Below are 21,136 nucleotides of genomic sequence, written 5' to 3' on the forward strand. Positions count from 1 at the left end.
AGTGGGGAGTTCTAAGCAGAAGATGCCCATGGGAAGAATCTCATCGCCAGGAATGGCTCAGTTCCTACCCTTGCCATGCTCAGTCATTGGCAGACAACAGCCCCAGAGGAAGCCTGGATCCAAAGGTCGGGAGATGGAGACATTCAATCCACTGTGCCCTCTGTTGCAGATTCTTTTGAAGGGGAGTATGAATGGGGCATCTCCCACAGCGACTGCACTAGTGGGCCACTCATATTACTTGCTTTAATTAACTATCCAAAAATCCTTTTCAAATTCTCACTTGGCAGGTTAATTATCATTTTTGTCCTAATTATTCTTATTTTTTAAATTTTTGATTGAGATATAATTTACGTACGACAAAATCATCCTTTTAAAATGTACAATTAAGTGGGTTTTAGTATATTTCATATATTCACAAGATTGCACAACCATACACTGTATGTTTCTGGAATATTTTTATCACCCCAAAAAGAAACTCTGTACCCATTAGTAGTCACTCCCTACTCCCTCCTCCTTCCAGGTTTTGGCAATTTCTAATCTAATTTCTATTTCTATCAGTTTGCCTATTTTGGGCATTTCATATAAATAGAATCTTACAGTATGTAGCCTTTTGCATTTAGCTTCTTTCACCTAGCACATTTTCATGATTTATCCATGTTGTAGCATGGACTTTATTCCTTCATTCCTTCTTATGGCTGAATAATAGTCCTTTGTATGAATAGACCACATTTTGTTTATCCATTCATCATCAGTTGATGATACTGTTTCCACTTTTGGGCTAGCAAGAATACTGCTACTATGAACAATCATGTACAAGTTTTTGAGTGGACATACATTTTCAGTTCTTTTGGGTGTAGACCTAGGAGTGGAATTGCTGGGTCACGTGTTAACTGTATGTTTAATTTTTAGAGCAACTGCCAGACTGTTTACTACAATGGCTACACAATTTTATATGCCCATCAGCAAAGTATGAGGGTTCCAATTTCTCCAGATCCTCATCAACTTTATTTATTTACAAAATTATAGCCATTCTAGTGAGTATGAAGTGGTATCTCATTGTGGTTGTGACTTCCCTAATAGCTAACAATTTTGAACATGTTTTCATGTCCATATTGGCCATTTGTATATCTTGTTTGAGAAATATGAATTTAAATCCTTTGCCATCCTTTAGTTTTGTTAATAGTCCTTTTATTGTTGAGTTGTAAAAGTCCTTTGTACTTTGTGGATATAAGTCCCTTATAACATTTATGATTTACATATATTTTTCTCACTCTATAAGTTGTCTTCTCACTTTCTTGATAGTATCCTTTCAAATACAAGATTTTAATTTTGATGAAGTCAAATTTATATATTTTTTCTCTTGTCACTTGTGCTTTTGATGTCACATCTAAGAAAACAGTGCTTAATCCAAAGTCATAAAGATTTTTGCCTTTCTTCTAAGAGTGGGATGGTTTTAGCTCTTACATGTAGGTCTTTGATCCATGTTCAGCTTACTTTTTGTATATGATGTGTGAGAGGTGTTCAGTTTCATTCTTTTGCATGTGTATATCTAGTTGCCTCAGCATCATTTATTGAAAAGACTATTCTTTCCCCATTGAATTGTCTTGGCACCCATGTGGGAAATCAAATGACTTTAGATGTATGAGTCTATTTCTGGACTCTCAATTCTATTTCATTGATCCATATGTCTATCCTTATGCCAGTATCATACTGTCTTTATTATTGTAGCTTTGAAATAAGCTACAACTTACTTTTATTCCAGCTTTGTTCTTTTTTAATATTGCTTTACTTATTTTGGAGTAGGTTTCCTTCTATTCCTAGTTTGTTGAGATTTTTTTGTCATGAAAGAGTGTTGGATTTTGTCAAATGCTTTTTCTGTGTCTATTGAGATGACTACATGGTTTTTTGTGCTTTGTTCTATTAATATGGTGTATTGCATTGGTTGATTTTTTTGAATGTTAAACCAATCTTGCATTCTTGGGATAAACCCCACTTGGTCATGGTGTATAATCGTTTTTATATGTTGCTGGATTAGGTTCATTAGTATTTTGTGGAGAATTTCTATGTATATATTCATAAGGGAGGTTGGTCTGTAATTTTGTTTTCTTGTGATATCTGGTTTTGGTATCAGGGTAATACTGTCCTCATAGAATGAGTTGGGAAGTGTTCTCTACTCTGCTGTTGAAATGAAGGATTGGTGCTTACAGAGAAATTCTTGAAGCACTGGTGGAATTCACTAGTGAAGCCATCTAGTCCTGAGCTTTTCTTTGTAGAAATTATATATTTTAATTTTTTATTAATTCAACCTCTTTACTTGTTATAGTTTTATTAGATCTTCTAATTCTTCTTGAGTACATTTCAGTACTTTGTGTCTTTCTAGAAATTTGTCCATTTCATCTAGGTTATTGAATTTGTTGTACAATTATTCATAGTATTCTCTTACCATCTTATTTCTGTAAAGTTGGTAGTAACACTCTTTCATTCCTGATCTTAGTAACTTCAGTCTTCTCTCTTTTTTTTTCTTGGTAAGCTTAGCCAAAGGTTTATCAATTTTATTCATCTTTTCAAAGAACCTACTTTTGTTTTTGTTGATTTTCTCTATTGTTTTTCTCTTCTCAGTCTGTTTATTCCTCCTCTAATCTTTATTATGTCCTTCTATCTGCTTGCATATGTAGGTTTAGTGTGTTCTTCTTTTTCTAGTGTCTCAGATAGAAGGTGAAGTTACTGATTTGAAATTTTTTCTTTTTTTTAATGTAGGCATTTATAGCTGTAAATTATCTCCTGTGCACTGCTTTAGCAGCATCCAGTGTGTTTTGGTATGCTGCGTTTTGTTTTCATTCATCTCAAAATATTTTCTTATTTCCCTGTGATTTCTTCTTTGACTCATTGATTCTTTTTTTTTCATATAAGGATATTTTATCATTGATTCTTTAGTAGTATGTTGTTCTATTTCTAAATATTTATGAATTTCCCAAATTTCTTTTGTTATTCATTTCTAATTTCACTTCATTGTGATTGGAAAATACTTTTTATGATATCAATCTTTTAAAATTTATTGAGGGTTCTTTTAAGGTCTATCCTAAGAATGCTTCATCTGTGCTTGAGAAGAATGTCTATTCTGCTACTGTTGCTTAGTGTGCTCAGTAGATGTCTCTTAGGTCTAGTTGGTTCATAGTGTTGTTCAAGTCTCTTACTTCCTTGTTATTCTTTTGCCTAGTTGTTCTATCTGTTATTGAAAGTACAGTGTTGAAGATTCCAACCACTATTGTTGAATTATCTATTCTCCCTTCAGTTCTAAGTTTTTGCTTCACACATTTTGGGGCTCTGTGGTTAAGTGCCATATGTTTATAACTGTTATTTTTTTTTTTTTGGTGGTTCATTCCTTTTACCATTTAAAATATCCTTCTTTGTCTTTATCAACTTTTTTTTTCTTAAACTCTATTTTGTCTAATATTAATATAGCCACTGAAACTCTCTTATGGTTGCTATTTGCACAGTATGTATTTTTCCATCTTTTTGCTTATTTATTTATTTTTATACAGCAAGTTCTTATTAGTTATCAATTTTATACACATCGGTGTATATATGTCAATCCGAATCGCCCAGTTCATCACACCACCCCCCCACCCCCCTGCGGCTTTCCCCCCTTGGTGTCCATACGTTTGTTCTCTACATCTGTGTCTAAAATTCTGCCCTGCAAACCAGTTCATCTGTACCATTTTTCTAGGTTCCACATATATGCGTTAATATACGATATTTGTTTTTCTCTTTCTGACTTACTTCACTCTGTATGACAGTCTCTAGATCGATCCATGTCTCAACAAATGACCCAATTTCATTCCTTTTTATATCTGAGTAATATTCCATTGTATATATGTGCCACATCTTCTTTTTCCATTCATCTGTTGATGGACACTTAGGTTGTTCCAGTGACCTGGCTATTGTAAATAGTGGTGCAGTGAACATTAGGGTGCATGTGTCTTTTTGAATTATGGTTTTCTCTGGGTATATGCCCAGTAGTGGGATTGCTGGGTCATATGGTAATTCTCTTTTTAGTTTTTTAAGGAACCTCCATACTGTTCTCCATAGTGGCTGTGTCAATTTACATTCCCACCAACAGTGCAAGAGGGTTCCCTTTTCTCCACACCCTCTCCAGCATTTGTTGTTTGTAGGTTTTCTGATGATGCCCATTCTAACTGGTGTGAGGTGATACCTCATTGTAGTTTTGATTTGCGTTTCTCTAATAATTAGTGATGTTGAGCAGCTTTTCATGTGTTTCTTGGCCATCTGTATGTCTTCTTTGGAGAAATGTCTAATTGGGTCTTCTGCCCATTTTTGCATTGGGTTGTTTGTTTCTTTAATATTGAGCTGCATGAGCTGTTTATATATTTTGGAGATTAATCCTTTGTCCATTGATTCGTTTGCAAATATTTTCTCCCATTCTGAGGGTTGTCTTTTAGTCTTGTTTATGGTTTCCTTTGCTGTGCAAAAGCTTTGAAGTTTCATTGGTCCCATTTGTTTATTTTTGTTTTTATTTCCATTACTCTTGGAGGTGGATCAAAAAAGATCTTGCTGTGGTTTATGTCAAAGAGTTTTCTTCCTATGTTTTCCTCTAAGAGTTTTACAGTGTCCAGTCTTACATTTAGGTTTTTAATCCATTTTGAGTTTATTTTTGTGTATGGTGCTGGGGAGTGTTCTAATTTCATTCTTTTACATGTGGCTGTCCAGTTTTCCCAGCACCACTTATTGAAGAGACTGTCTTTTGTCCATTGTATATCCTTGCCTCCTTTGTCATAGATTAGTTGACCACAGGTGCGTGGGTTTATCTCTGGGCTTTCTATCTTGTTCCATTGATCTATGTTTCTCTTTTTGTGCCAGCACCATATTGTGTTGATTACTGTAGCTTTATAATATATTCTGAAGTCAGGGACTCTGATTCCTCCAGCTCCGTTTTATTCCTTCAAGACTGCTTTGGCTATTCAGGGTCTTTTGTGTCTCCATACTAATTTTAAGATTTTTTGTTCTAGTTCTGTAAAAAATGCCATTGGTAATTTGATAGGGATTGCATTGAATCTATAGATTGCTTTGGGTAGTATAGTCATTTTCACAATATTGATTCTTCCAATCCAAGAACATGGTATATCTCTCCATCTGTTTGTATCCTCTTTATTTTCTCTAATCAGTGTCTTAGAGTTTTCTGCATACAGGTGTTTTGTCTCACTAGGTAGGCTTATTACTAGGTATTTTATTCTTTTTGTTGCAATGGTAAATGGGAGTGTTTCCTCAATTTCTCTTTCAGATTTTTCATCATTAGTCTATAGGAATGCAACAGATTTCTGTGCATTAATTTTGTATCCTGCTACTTTACCAAATTCATTGATTAGCTCTAGTAGTTTTCTGGTGGCATCTTTAGGATTCTCTATGTATAGTATCATGTCATCTGCATAGAGTGACAGTTTTACTTCTTCTATTCCGATTTGTATTCCTTTACTTCTTTTTCTTCTCTGATTGCCGTGGCTAGGACTTCCAAAACTATGTTGAATAATAGTGGTGAGAGCAGACATCGTTGTCTTGTTCCTGATCTTAGAGGAAATGCTTTCAGTTTTTCACCATTGAGAATGATGTTTGCTGTGGGTTTGTCATATATGGGCTTTATTATGTTGAGGTAGCTTCCCTCTATGCTCACTTTCTGGAGAGTTTTTATCATAAATTGGTGTTGAATTTTGTCCAAAGCTTTCTCTGCATCTATTGAGATGATCATGTGGTTTTTATCCTTCAATTTGTTAATATGGTGTATCACATTGATTGATTTGCGTATATAGAAGAATACTTGCATTCCTGGGATAAACCCCACTTGATAATGGTGTATGATCCTTTTAATGTGCTGTTGGATTCTGTTTGCTAGTATTTTGTTGAGGATTTTGCATCTATATTCATCAGTGACACTGGTCTGTAATTTTCTTTTTTTGTAGTATCTTTGTCTGCTTTTGGTATCAGGGTGATGGTGGCCTCATAGAATGAGTTTGGGAGTGTTCCTTCCTCTGCAATTTTTTGGAAGAGTTTGAGAAGAATGGATGTTAGCTCTTCTCTAAATGTTTGGTAGAATTCACCTGTGAAGCCATCTGGTCCTGGACTTTTGTTTGTTGGAAGATTTTTAATCACAGTTTCAATTTCATTACTTGTGATTGGTGTGTTCATATTTTCTATTTCTTCCTGGTTCGGTCTTGGAAGGTTATACCTTTCTAAGCATTTGTCCATTTCTTCCAGGTTGTCCATTTTGTTGGCATAGAGTTGCTTGTAGTAGTCTCTTAGGATGCTTTGTAATTCTGTGATGTGTGTTGTAACTTCTCCTTTTTCATTTGTAATTTTATTGATTTGAGTCCTCTCCCTCTTTTTCTTGATGAGTCTGGCTAATGGTTTATCAGTTTTGTTTATCTTCTCAAAGAACCAGCTTTTAGTTGTATTGATCTTTGCTATTGTTTTCTTTGTTTCTATTTCATTTATTTCTGCTCTCATCTTTATGTTTTCTTTCCTTCTGCTACCTTTGGGTTTTGTTTGTTCTTCTTTCTCTAGTTCCTCTAGGTGTAAGTTTAGATTGTTTATTTGAGATTTTTCTTGTTTCTTGAGGTAGGCTTGTATAGCTATAAACTTCCCTCTTAGAACTGCTTTTGCTGCATCCCATAGGTTTAGGATCATCGTGTTTTCATTGGTATTTGTCTCTAGGTATTATTTGAGTTCCTCTTGCATTTCTTTAGTGATCTCTTGGTTATTTAGTGATGTATTTTTAGCCTGCATGTGTTTGTGTTTTTTATGTTTTTTTCCCTGTAATTCATTTCTAATGTCATAGCATTGTGGTCAGAAAAGATGCTTGATATGATTTCAATTTTCTTAAATTTACTGAGGCTTGATTTGTGATCCAAGATGTGATCTATCCTGGAGAATGTTCCGTGTGCACTTGAGAAGAAAATGTAATCTGCTGTTATTGGATGGAATGTCCTATAAATATCAATTAAATCTATGTGGTCTGTTGTGTCATTTAAAGCTTTTGTTTCCTTATTTATTTTCATTTTGGATGATCTGTCCATTTTTGTAAGTGAGGTGTTAAAGTCCCCCACTATTATTGTGTTACTATCAAATTCCTCTTTTAAAGCTTTTAGCAGTTGCCTTATATATTGAGGTGCTCCTATGTTGGGTGCATATATATTTATAATTGTTATATCTTCTTCTTGGATTGATCCCTCGATCATTATGTAGTTTCCTTCCTTGTCTCTTGTAACATTCTTTATTTTAAAGTCTATTTTATCTGATATGAGTATTCCTACTCCAGCTTTCTTTTGATTTCCATTTGCATAGAATATCTTTTTCCATCCCCTCACTTTCAGTCTGAATGTCTCCCTAGGTCTGAAGTGGGTCTCTTGTAGACAGCATATATATGGGTCTTGTGTTTGTATCCATTCAGCAAGCCTGTGTCTTTTGGTTGGAGCATTTAATCCGTTCATATTTAAGGTAATTATCGTTATGTATGTTCCTATGGCTGTTTTCTTAATTGTTTTGGGTTTGTTTTTGTAGGTCTTTTTCTTCTCTTGTGTTTCCCACTTAGAGAAGTTCCTTTAGCATTTGTTGTAGAGCTGGTTTGGTGGTGCCAAATTCTCTTAGCTTTTGTTTGTCTGTAAAGCTTTTGATTTCTCCATTGAATCTGAATGAGATCCTTGCTGGGTAGAGTAATCTGGTTGTAGGTTCTTCCCTGTCATAACTTTAAGTATATCATGCCACTGTCTTCTGGCTTGTAGAGTTTCTGCTGAGAAGTCAGCTGTCAACCTTCTGGGAGTTCCCTTGTATGTTATTTATCATTTTTCCCTTGCTCTTTTAATAATTTTTCTTTGTCTTTAAATTTTGCCAATTTGATTACTGTGTGTCTTGGCGTGTTTCTCCTTGGGTTTATCCTGTATGGGACTCTCTGTGCTTCCTGGACATGGGTTGCTATATCCTTTCCCATTTTAGGGAAGTTTTCGACTATAATCTCTTCAGATATTTTCTCTGGTCCTTTCTCTCTCAATTCTCCTTCTGGGACCCCTGTAATGCGAATGTTGTTGCGTTTAATGTTGTCCCAGAGGTCTCTTAGGCTGTCTTCATTTCTTTTCATTCTTTTTTCTTTATTCTGTTCCGCTGCAGTGAATTCCACCATTCTGTCTTCCAGGTCACTTATCTGTTCTTCTGCCTCAGTTATTCCGCTATTGATTCCTTCTAGTGTAGTTTTCATTTCAGTTATTGTATTGTTCATCTCTGTTTGTTTGTTCTTTAATCCTTCTAGGTCTTTGTTAAACATTTCTTGCATCTTCTCCTTCTTTGCCTCCATTCTTTTTCCGAGGTCCTGATTCATCTTCACTATCGTTATTCTGAATTATTTTTCCTGAAGGTTGCCTATTTCCACTTCTTTTAGTTGTTTTTCTGGGGTTTTATCTTGTTCCTTCATCTGGTACATAGCCCTCTGCCTTTTCATCTTGTCTGTCTTTCTGTGAATGTGGTTTTTGTTCCACAGGCTGCAGGATTGTAGTTCTTCTTGCTTCTGCTGTCTGCCCTCTATCTTTATGCTTTTAACCTGTTTGTGTCTTTGAACCTAAAGTGTGTCTCTTGTAGGCAGCATATAGTTGGATCATGTTATTTTTATCTGTTCTGCTAATCTCTGCCTTTTGTTTTGCAGAGTTTAATCCATTTATATTTAAAGTAATTACTTATAAAGTAAGATTTACATCTAACTTTTTTGTTATTTGTTTTCTCTATGTCATGTCTTTTTGTCCCTGTATTTCTCCATTTCTGCCTTCTTTTTTGGTAAACAGATATTTTTTAATGTGCCATTCTAATTATCTTGCCATTTCTTTTACTATTGTTTTTCAATGCTTTTCTTAGTCATTGCCCTGGGGATTACAATTAACGTCTTAACTTATAACAATTTAATTTGGATTAATACTAATTTAATTTCTGTAGTACACAAAACTTTGCTCCTGTATAGTTCTCCTTCCATTTGTGTTATTATTGTCTTAAAAATTATATTTTTTTACATTATAACCCTTTAATGAAGTTTTAAAGTTGTTTCATTATGCCATTAAGTGAGGTAGGAGAGAAAAAAGGATTACAAATGAAAAATACATTTATACTGTCTTCTGTATTTATTATAGGGTAAGCTTTATCAGTGCTCTGTATTTCTTCATGTGGATTCAGATTACTCTCTAGTGTCCTTTTATTTCAGCCTGAAGGACTATCTTTGGTATTTCTCATAGGGCAAGTCTACTGGCAATGAATTTTCTCAGTTTTTGTTTATCTGAGAATGTCTTAACCTCTCCTTTATTTTTGAAGTATAATTTTGCTGGATCTATAGTTCTTGGTTGACAGTCTTTTTCTTTGATCACTTTGAATATGTCATTCAACTGCCTTCTGGCTTCCATGGTTTCTGATCATGGAGCTATTGATCTTACCGAGGAACATTTGTATGTGATGAGTCATGTCTCTTGCTGTTTTCAAGCTTCTCTCCTTGTCACTGGCTTTCAACAGTTTGTTAATGATGTGTCTAGGTGTGGATCACTTTGAGTTTATGGTACTTGGATTTTGTTGAGCTTTTTGAATGTATAGATTAATGTTATTTTAATCAAATATGTGAAGTTTTCTACCATATTTCTTCAAATATTCTTTCTGCTCCTTTTCTTTGTCTCCTCTCTTTTTGAGACTCCCATTATGGATATGTTTATATGCTTAATAATGTCTCATATCTCTGAGACTCTATTTTCCTTCATTTTTTTGTTCCTAAGACCAGATAGTCTCTATCTTCAATTAACCTATTTGCAAGGTCAGTGATTCTGGCTTCTGGCTTCTGAAAACTGCTGTTGAGCCCTCTTAGTGATTTTTTCATTTAGTTATTATTCTTTTCAATTCCAGAATTTCTATTTGGTTCTTTTTTATAATTTCCATCACTTTATTGATATTCTGTATTTGGTGAGACATTGTTCTCATATTCTCCTTTAGTTTTTTGGAGGGAACGGGGTATGGTTCCCTTTAGTATTTTGAACATATTTATACTGGCTCATTTAAAGTCTTTGTCTAGTAAGTCCAACATCTGGGCTTACTCAGAGACAGTCATCTGCATTTTCCTGTATAGTTTCCCATTTCTTTGTCTCTCTCTCTCCCTCTGTCTCTCTCTCTCTGTTTTGGTTGAAACCTGAATAATTTAAATAATATAATGTGGAAACTCTGGAAATAAAATCTGCTCCTCACCCACTCCATCCAGAGTTTGTGGTTGTTTCTGTTTGTTTCTGTTGTTGTTTCTGCTGTTTGTTGTTTCGTGACTTTCATGAACTATCTTTGTTGTGTGTGGCAGCTGAATTCTCTGCATAGTTAGGTAGTTTGCCAGCTAATGACTGGACGGAGATTTTCTTAAAAACAAACAAACAAACAAAAAACTTGAACCAATAAGTGTTCCAGCCTTGCTGAGGGGATCTGTGTTCATGTGGGGGATACTTTCAATTCTCTGACAGGAAGTTTACGTAGCTTTTACTTTCTGCTTTCCTAGAACTTCAAGGTCAACCAGAGGTGGGAGATTAGGGACTTCTCAGGTCTTTCCTGGGCATAAATACAACTCTAGATTTCCAGGAATATGTCAGAACTTTTCAAACCTCCCCAGGAATATCTTGTTCCTGCACTTCTCCTTTTAAGTTTTCTGGTCAGTTTCTTGTTAGCTGTAACTGTTTTTCTGCCTAAGGCAGTTGTGATGTTAAACAGTTGCTGCTGTTTTGTGGTTTTTTCCCACAGATACCTGGGGATAAAGGCTGTTCTTAGCAAGCTCCAAGTCAGGTTAAATAAAGGAAAGCTCTATGAGTGGAGGTTTCTGTGGAACTGCCAAACATGTCAAATAATGACAGTTCTGTGGGGATAGGATTTTGGAGGTCTCCAAACCCATTCTTCTTCTGCCAGTGGCTGCTTGCCTGCTGGTTTTCACAGCTAGCATGGTTATGAATCTGTTGGTTTCCACCACTACCCCAGAGCTAGGGAGAGGGAGATGAGAATAAGGTAAGTTAAAATGCCACACAACATACTGCCCTTACAGAAATTGAACTGTTTTTCTTGAATAAACACTCCTTGGATTTTTGTAAGCCTCTCTTTAATTTCCAGGGTTTTCAAAAAGTTGATTTTGACAATTTTTGCTAGTATTCTCATGCTTTTATGGAGGAACAAATTTTTAGTGGGCTTTACTGTGCCAGTTTGGAAGGTCCGTCGTCTTCTTACCTTCTTTTAAATTTCTCTATTACCTAGAGTAATAGGGAGTGTTAGACAAACTTACGCACTGATGTAAGACAGAATACTCCCACAGTATGTCATGAATACATTTTCTTTCTTTTACTTTCTTCTTCATGGATCTTCTTTCTTTGACTGTACCTCTGCTAGGAAGCATATGACAGGAGTTTTTGTAGAAATAGAAACATGATACTTATTCTGATTTCAAGGAAATGAAGAAAACCTTTAAAACATTAAACATGAAAACAGCACTGTCACCACCATGACCAGTCATCTTGGAACATAAGATTTCTTTTGTTGTGTAACTTCCTTTAAACAGGAACCTTAGGACATTCTTTTTGACTGTGTGTTGTGGCAAATTCAGGGCTGCTGAAGCTTATTATGCCAGTATTTAATGTTGCTAATTGAAGAATGAAAGATCCAGATGGCCCAACTCCCTTTCGGTTGTTTTGCAAGGAGGTATTTCAGCAGGTCTGAATTAGTTTAATGGAAGACAGATTGGTACCAGAGACTAAGCTCTGGTACCAAGGCCTCTTCTTTATCAGGAAGCTCCATTGTTAATAGTCACCTAGATATTTCCTAGCTCCTTTCCCTAAAAATATACAGAGTGTCATTAGAATGGAGTGTTTACACACTGACCTGAGCAGGGATAGTATCACTTTGATATTTTTAGGCTTATATGGCCCCCAATCCCCCAAATAACCCTATTTTATAAATACCCTCCATGGCACTAGTAATGTATGTGTCTGCACCCGGTTTGCATGATGCTAATTATAAGAACTAAACATCAATGAAGGAGAGGAAATATTTGTAACAAAGTTTTGTATCTTCCAAAATCTTAGGAAACTCAAGTAGACATATTTCCCAAGCAAAGCATCTAACTTTCACCTCTTAAATACATTTAATTTCTTTTTTCTACCTTTGAACATGAAGACTCAAATGAAAGACAAACCCTCTCATTACCCCTTTTTATTTCAGGCCAGTGGGCTTGTCACTCTAGTAAAACTGTCACAGAGGAGAATTAAAGCTATACAAATATCCCATGAACAACAAGGCACATGAATAAGTACTGAGATCAAACATAAGGAAGTAGCTATGTAAGGTCAGCTGTCCCTTAGATTGATGGCACACAGTAAACGGAATCATGGCAACTCAGAATTCTTAACGATTGGTTTTTATGCTTGGCTCTCTCATTTTTGTAGGTCTCTCATTTAACATGCCTTAGTTAATATTTTAACACATTGAGTCTACTTCTTTCTTACTGTGTAGACATATGCCCAGGACCTGTGGGAAGGTATGCCCTCAATCCAGAGCAGATGGGTGGAGGTGCCTACAGCAGCCCCAAAGAGAGATGGGGTAGGGCTACTTGACACATCTAGAAGGATAGAATTTTACCTCTGTCCTTTATTATCATAGCACATTTTTTCTTCAAATCTGACAACAATGCCACAGCCAAAAACAGTAACGTCTCTCCTGCCCCAGTAGATAAGCAGTTAAACAGAGCATGTCTCACCTAGTGTTTTTAATAAGAGAAAAATCTTTGGCCTACAAGGAGCTGATACTTATTGAGAACTTTCTATGTGTCATGCATTCTTCAACATTATATTATTGTATCCTCAAAACAGCCCTGTAAAATGGGCTATCTTTCCCCTATTTTCTATTATGGAAACTAACAGGCAGAGTTAAAATTTCATCTGTAGTTTCACAGCAAGGAAATGTTGGGCTAGGATGCAAAGAAAACAAAAACAAAAACACAACCCCCAAAACCCAGCTTTGCTCAGCTATGAAACCAAGCAGTTGTCACCACATGGTGCTAAATTGTAGACACCAACCACTCACAGTAATGCCATCTGACACCCATCTGAGAGGCACAAGACACTTCCCAAAGTGACACCAACTCCTAGGGGTGATAAATTTCATCACTCTAATTGTACAGCTTGAGGAAATGAAATATAGAAAATGTATTATTTGGTTTCCACGTCTTCATTTCTGATAACACAATGCTTGAACTGAGAGAAATATGCATGTGATGAAGTGTCCTCAGGCAAGACCTTAAAGGCAAGTCCATTAACAGGTCCAGGTCATGATAAAATTCAGGAAGGTGTGCAACTTAGAGCATCTTTCTCTCCCACCACAGTGTAAGAACTGACAGGCTGGTTCTACTTGCTAACTACATTCTCTCCCATTACCTTTTATGTCTGAAAGACTTATTTGGTAACCTTCAAAGATATACTGAAGCCAGTAGGAAATTATTAATGTCCTAGACTTAGATGTTTGAGATTCTCCTGCTGGGGTCCTAGCTTTAAGTCCCAGTGATATTGACTTAGTTCCTTAATCTCCTAATTGAAAGACAACTTCAAATAATGTTGCACAACTCGAAGCTTCAGGAAGGACCCAGGGATAGGCAGGCTTACTTGAGAAGAAGAAGTAAGGAGGGGAATATCTCTTTGTGAACCAAAGTTCAGGCTGACCTCTAGTCAATGAAGCAAGATGGAAAATAGTACCAGGCATAGCATGTAGATAAAAAAAATCATTTTTTGTTTACAAAGCATGAAAAAGAAATATCTGTCCTAAAGAATTCTTGGAGTTCCTGACTCTTCGCCTCTCTGAATCCTACCCCCACTGGATAATATTCACACTATCGAGGTCAATTGACAATCATTCCCTGAAAATGAGAAAATAGATTGTGTCTATGTTGAAACTTCTGTTCCTTACCCAATGATCTATTATTAGTTAATGGTCACAGTTTTTATTAATGATTGTTAGCACATCAAGGAGAGTGTATTAGTTCAGTCTTGAAAATGTTAAATTTGAGGTGCCTGTGGGTAACCAGGAGGAAGTGTCCAGAAAGGGCTTGGATGCATATGTAGGGAACTCAGGACTCAGTGGGCTCCTGATACCCGTGCAGGAATCATCAGTAGTATAAGTGTGGTTGTGTTTGTGTATGGAGCCACACAATATACAGGTTGGCCTCTTCCATTGTAGCCTTATTCATCACTTCTACCATTTAGCCTAAGTTTTAGCTCTACTATTCGTCATATCAACACAGAAAACCTCACACTTCTAAAGCTTTACTCTTGCTGTGGTTTTGTCTGAATTGTTTTTACCTTCTTTCTCTGCCAGATGAGTTCGTTCTTATCCTACAAAGATCAGCTTATACCAACTTCCTTTGCGAAGTAGTTCCCAAATACCATTCCCAGCCCAAACAGAATTGGCCCTTCTCTCTGTTGCCGTAATGTCTTGTACATCCTTCCTTAGGATGTCACAATCCATTGTCATTGTTTGTGAGCTCCCTGAAGGTGGGGCCCCTTTTGCTCCTGCCTATACCTCTTTCCGTACGTATATACATATATATAAGGATGGTCAGGGCTGAGCTGACCAACTCCTTTCAGCAAAGGAAAAGACCCTTTTTGATTGCTTCATGCAAGATTCACCCACTACTTTCCAGCATTTTGTAGGGACCCAACCAATGGTTATTCTTGAAAAAGTGAAGTCTTGGGAGTCTCTAGTGAAAACTAGAGTGAACTCTAGTGTTGAGAACAAAACCGTCAATACAGACACAGTCTAATGATTAATATTATTTTCTTCAGATATTTTGTCTTCTAATTTAGAGACTTGTTTTGAGAATTCTAAAAAATAGCCTTAAGTTTATTTTCATACAATTTTCTGTGTTTGAACCTTTAGCTAAGGTAGGTTTTTCAGACAATTGAAGATGGCAAAGTTCCTGGTCCCCGGGGTATTTTATTTTGTCTAGTTTTGTTTTACTTGTATCGATTTCTCTCCTATGCTGCTCTGCACCTTGTCGACCCCGAGGTTTATATCTATCTCACTGGCCCTTATTTCAGGGACAGCCACATTTCAGGAACTATGTGTTTTCTGTAATAGGGCAATTCTCCTTTATCCCTCCACAGTCAATATATTTAAGCTCATGAAATTCTCTTTGAAGTCAGTATGAGTCTCACACTTGGAAGCAAGATACCACTGAGGAAAAGGAATCAAGCTGTAGCTCTTTACAGGAAACTCATTTAAAAACCCACATCTTCATATGCACCTGGCTCTAGTAAAATACAAGCTGAAGGATTACTTTACAGTTTGCTTGTTATCTTAAACTAATCTTGATCTAAAGGAGGTCTACTTTTTAAACAGTTAAAATAACCTAACTGGTTATTTTGCAGTTATGCACATGGCAGCTAAGATCCACTGAACTGACATGATCTCATCTGCACTCACAGGCTGTGGAGTAATCAAATTATTGATGTGTTTCCAAACTGCAGTGACTCTCCCTAGGTTGATTATGGCTCAAATTGAAAACCTTAGTGTTTAATTTATTGACCTTTGATATCTCTGGTCATATTTTGGGGGCTCTAGAAAATTGGTTAATTCAATTTGGGATATTAATTTAAGCTTTCAAAAACCTATTTAAGGGCTTCCCTGGTGGCGCAGTGGTTGGGAGTCCGCCTGCCGATGCAGGGGACGCGGGTTCGTGCCCTGGTCCGGGAGGATCCCACGTGCTGCGGAGCGGCTGGGCCCGTGAGCCATGGCCACTGAGCCTGCGCGTCTGGAGCCTGTGCTCCGCAACGGGAGAGGCCACAGCAGTGAGAGGCCCGCGTACCGCAAAAAACAAACAAACAAACAAAAAACCCTATTTAAAAAAAGAGCTATTAGGAACTATTAATCCTGAGCCTCATTGGTGGGAACAGGATCCAGAATGAAGGAGGTGGTCATCCCACCTCTATGCTGCTCAGACCCCATGGTCAAGACTGTTCTGGACTGGCTTTCATATGCAAGAGGGCTATTAACCGTCTCGGACGCATCTAGGACTGGGAGGATGAGAATAAGGAAGCTATGCCACAAAGGGAGTAGCTGAAGGAATTGGAGATAAGTTAAAAAGAATGATCTCAGGTGGAGGATTATAGGGAACATGTTAATTATTGTCGAATATTTCAAGGGCTGTCAGTTAATGAGAGCCATGCTCTGTGGCTGCAAACCATGGGACTGGGAGAAAAAGATGGTGATTATTGGAAAGTAGATTGAGCTGCCACAAAATGGCATGGAATATTTTTGTAGGTAATGAGTTCCCTGTCACTAAAGGCATTCAGTTTGATATTAATGTCCATTTGTCATGTGTGTTGAAGAAGAGATTGAAGCAGAGCCATTTTCAGCCCTTACAGCGTCTCTGTGAGAATTAGGAAAAAGGTACTCCCTCTAGATGGATGCAGCTCTAAACCAATGTGCGCAACTAGGCTAGATTTCAGCCCCATTCATTCCTTTGACAGGGCACCCCTGTACAGGGCAGAACCTGCATAATATACATGGCTGTGTCCATGATCTTACCATGTTCTATTCCAACAGCAGTCAGTCAAAGGGAGTAAACCACACAGAATAAAAGGGCCCTCGTAAATCAGGAGGAGTTGACCTATAGGACCTTTATGAAAGAACTGATCCTTTAAGCTAGATGTGTCCCTCAAGAAGTAGAAATAATTTGGGCCTTTTCCTTTGTGATTAAACCCACAACACCACATTGCTGAAATGTCCAAAGGGGTACTGTCACATGCAGAATTTACTTTAGAAGTTGTTAAAAAGTTGATACTTAAAAAAAATGTTTGCTATGGGCTAGATAATATAAGTACTTTCATAAATTATTACCTTAATCTGCACAATAACTAAGTAGTAGTATTATACCCATTTTACAGGTGAAATGTAAGTAACTTGTCTGAGAGTACTTTGTTTGGAAGTGGCAAGAGAGTCATGTAAGTCAGTGTGTCTGACTCTGAAACCCATAGTCTTAATCATAAAACAAAATTACCTTTTTTTTTTTTTAAAGAAAAGGGTCAAGGTTTTGAAAGCTCTCAGTGTCATGATTCTGCATTCCAGAATCATGGAAGGTTGAATGGTACAAAGGCCAGAATGTGATATAAATACTTAGACTGACAAATCAACCTTCCTGTCTCTCTAACCATCCTGTCCCCTGGGCCTTAATTTATGTACGTAGGCAAGATTAAACTGAGGGAAATGGAGGGGTGGTGTACAGAAAATCTGTTTGCATTGTTGCAGCTTTAGGTCAGTTCAAATCTCATCTCCTCTCTGAAGCCTTAGCCCCACCTGAAGTTGTTTCTCCCTCCCTATACTTCTTCCTCATTCATGATTGGCACAATTGGCTTGGCAACTAGCCAACACAGCCATGTGACAAATTTTTTATTTGAAATTTGAACTGGGTATTTGAGTCGTGCGTTGTTTAATGTCAGCGTGTTTATTTCTCACCTCCCCGACTAGGTGGCAAGCTCCCGAGGGCAGAGACCATAGCTTATACTTTCTAGAAACCACCTCAGCAGTGCCTGTAGCCCAGGGCTGATGCTTTTGCATTGTCTACAGTTTGGAGTGATTTCAGTACATGTGCAGCCTGCACTAAGCCAGATTCTGAGCAGCTCTAGATCTAGGAGTCTTTCAGGAGCCCCTGCTCAGTAAGTGTTTCCATCATCATCTTTGAGGATTCTGTAAGTAGGGACCTAAAGCTCTGGATTGTCAAATCCAGTGTTTTGTCCTCCTTCTTCCTTGACTGCAGCCTGAGGCTGAAGTGTTTGTTACCTGCAGCCTCTCCCTGAAACCCTCTGTAATGTTGACTGGCCTCCCTTCTTTTTAGTGAAAACCTACTCTTCTTGCTCTATTCCTACCCATCGACTCCTTCCCAGAGAGGCAACAGGGTAAACAGAAGTGGAGTCACACTTTGGAGTCACACTTTAGCTGAAAATCCTATTTCCACTTGGGAAAGTCATTTAGCATCTCTGAGCCTCAGTTTTCTCATCTGTAAAATGTAGAGAATTGTACTCATAGGATTTAGGTGAGGACAAAACAAACTAGTTAGGTAAGCATCCAGCTTCCCTTGGCTCACCGTGGGTGATGATTAATTTGTTTTCCGTTTTTTCTTTCTCCTCTTTATTACTGCCTTTCTTCTTCCTTCCCCTACAGATTTACCTATATATTCTCTCCCTGAGTGATCTCATCCATTCCCTGTCTTCATTCCCTATCTTCCCTGAAGATAGCCCCAACTCTGTATCAGTATTTTCAGCCCTGAAGACTTGATATGGGCTCTGGTCCTGGATTTTCAACAATGAATAACGTGTTCCAGGCTCACAGAATGTCTGTTATCTTCCCCCATCTCCCCAATCCTCTAAACAACTCCCTTCTGCCAATAGTGCCACAGGCATACAGCAGCAAAATGTAAGCCACTGCTGCCTGTCCACCAAGCCCTGTGGAATCGTCTGCAGTACCTCCTGAGTGGCCAGCATCGTCACCTCCCACTGCACAACTTAACTGGTCTGCCAGGACCTCTCCCCACCTTCAGCCTCTCTTAGCCAGTTCTTCTTGCTCATTCTCCCTGGATTAAGTTTCCTAAGGTCACAGCTCAAGTCCTGTCACTTCCCTGCTCAATACTCTTACATCGCTCCCCATTGCCTATAACATAGGTCTCAGCTCCTTGGTCAAAGCCTCCACCTTTGGGCCCTGACCTCCTGTTCAGTCTTATTCCCCACAGTATGCGTCCCGTGTTCCAAGGCAATTAATCTGTGTTCCAAGAACACACCCTTCTACTCTGCTGCTTCATATCCTTTGTTCCTGCTCTTTCCTCCTCCATGGGTGCCTTCTTCCTCACCCTTCCAATCTCTCCTTGCTGAACTCTTGCCCATCCTGAGACCCACTTAAAGGTTTTTGACACTTGTTGATAAAGCTGCTTCCTTCCTTAGTTCTCGGTTACCCCTCCTCAGCCTCCCCCACCCCAGCGTTTCTTTCGCAGGTTCCCTCCCTGGCTCGTCCCCAGGGTCCTGCACAGCTCTTCTTCCCACCACACACCAGGTCAGCATTTTCCACATTGTTTCATCACAGAAGAGACGTAGACAAAACCTGTGGTACACAGGCATCGCAGAATGAATCAATAGCTTGGTTAATCACTGCAAGAAATCATCAGCATTGAATGATTTTATAAGCTGACAAGTGACTTCGTTAAGTTGGAACCTCATATCAGGAGCACTGTTATGTTTCTTCCTGTATTTTGCTTTCATTACAGCACAATGTAAAATTTCACTTCTCACAGGTAGAATACAGCAAAGAGAAAATAAAACGTTGTTGTTCCTTTGTTTGTTTGAGAAAATAAAGGCTTCATCTTCTCTTTGAAGTCCTCAGTCTTTTTCCTTCTTTGACTTAGCCATCATCTGAGAAATTCAAGACTCTGCTTTTTATTAACACTTCCATCTTCAGCCAGAGATCCATAGGGAATACGTTTATGTACCAGTAACGTTTAATATGCAATAAGGGCTGAATAACCTCACAAATATATGTTGAATTTATCAGACGCAGACCAGCAGTCATTACAGATGAGATATATTCATGATGGTAAATGGTGTCTGTGCTTCCCTCTCATTCACACATCTGGTGGCCTCTCCATGTCAGTTTCTGGCATTCTCAGTATGGCACAAATTCCACACAGGCACATTATTGCATAGTAACAATGACTGTGTACAGCATTTAGTGTTTTTATTACATATAATGCAGCTTAGATTAAAAAGTCAACAGAGTTATTATTCTGACTGTAGTACACTCATTAACATCTTCAGGAACCCAGGGTTCCACAGAATGTAGTTTGGAAAACATTGCCCTGTATACTTGCATTCATTTACATAATTTCAGTTATTACTGGTCAAGCCACAAGTCTAACATCCTCCCTGAAAATTTTCCTTGATATTGTTAATTTGAACAGTGCTCAAGTTTGCATTTCCACAGCTCGTGGCAGTGCTCAATAGGCATGGGGGGAAGAAATGATGGAAGGGAAGGATGAAGTGAGGAATCTTACTAATTCTTATGGCATTTCTGTAAATTTGACATTTGTAGTGAAAGTGACACAAAGGAAAATTCACAAAATCATTTAACATAAAATTCCTTGTTAAAATCAAATATGGATTATTTTAAATTATTATTGTTAAGGGTAGAATTAAAACAGATTTTCCAGTAAGATTTTGTAAGTAGGAAGTGTGTTTTTGTTAAGAAACATACTCTGAAACTACAACAATAGTTACAAAACACTAACACTGAGTCTAGATGTGCTCTTTTGCTACACTTAAACTTTTGTAAATTCTCAATTTATTTCTGGATTTTTCTCCATCCTTAGGTTTAATTCTCCCTGGTATCAAACATCTGGTCTGCTTAGTTAGGGGGTGCAAGCTAGGAAGGTCAGTGGTCAGTGGAATTGATTATGCCATGGCATTGGCATCCTATCATCAATTTTGGTCATTACCTGGTTATCTGCTTTATGTCTGCCTGTTTTGGGGCCTAAATACAACCTAGAGTTATCCTCTGGATCATAGAGGATCTATCATTTCTACCCATGGAGTTGATTATTTTACATGATAAAGTAGCTGCTTATAATAACCTCACTATTGTTCTGTGATTAAGGTCACTTACCCCTTCTTAATGAGGGTAGGTAATCCTGCTATGAGTGTACTTTTGCAGGGTTTGCTTGCAGGTAAACTGATGTTTTTCTCTTTTCTTACTGCCTGCCTTGGTGTTCTGATAGTTTCAAAGAAAGCATGGAGAAATCATCCTACTCCGACTGGCTAATAAATAACAGCGTTGCTGAGCTGGTGGCTTCTACAGGCCTTCCAGTAAACATCAGTGACGCCTACCAGGATCCCCGCTTTGACGCCGAGGTAAGAGGAGGCCTCTGGTTGCAGTCTTAAGGTTCGGTTATTACCCTGTTGATGGTTTGCTGGCTGAAGCAAAAAAGGGACATCATACAACTCGAGAGCAACCCCTGAATTTACTGGCAATTCTTCTAAATCTTTCCCCTGTGATCTGAGTTTTAGCA

General features: G+C 37.8%; 1 protein-coding gene across 2 annotated transcripts in view; it reads left to right on the forward strand.

Annotated features, from left to right (window-relative positions):
• PDE11A (phosphodiesterase 11A) overlaps nt 1-21,136 on the forward strand; it is a 415,741-nt gene that overhangs the window by 197,763 nt on the left and 196,842 nt on the right. For both annotated transcript variants that reach the window (XM_029225505.1, XM_029225506.1), the window contains one exon: nt 20,846-20,978. In XM_029225505.1, the coding sequence (XP_029081338.1) occupies nt 20,846-20,978 (133 nt within the window). The remainder of the gene's footprint in view (nt 1-20,845; nt 20,979-21,136) is intronic.

Source organism: Monodon monoceros, unplaced genomic scaffold (assembly GCF_005190385.1).
Source record: "Monodon monoceros isolate NGI ecotype Baffin Bay Population unplaced genomic scaffold, NGI_Narwhal_1 Super_Scaffold_16, whole genome shotgun sequence".
In the NCBI taxonomy this organism is placed as follows: Eukaryota; Metazoa; Chordata; class Mammalia; order Artiodactyla; family Monodontidae; genus Monodon; species Monodon monoceros.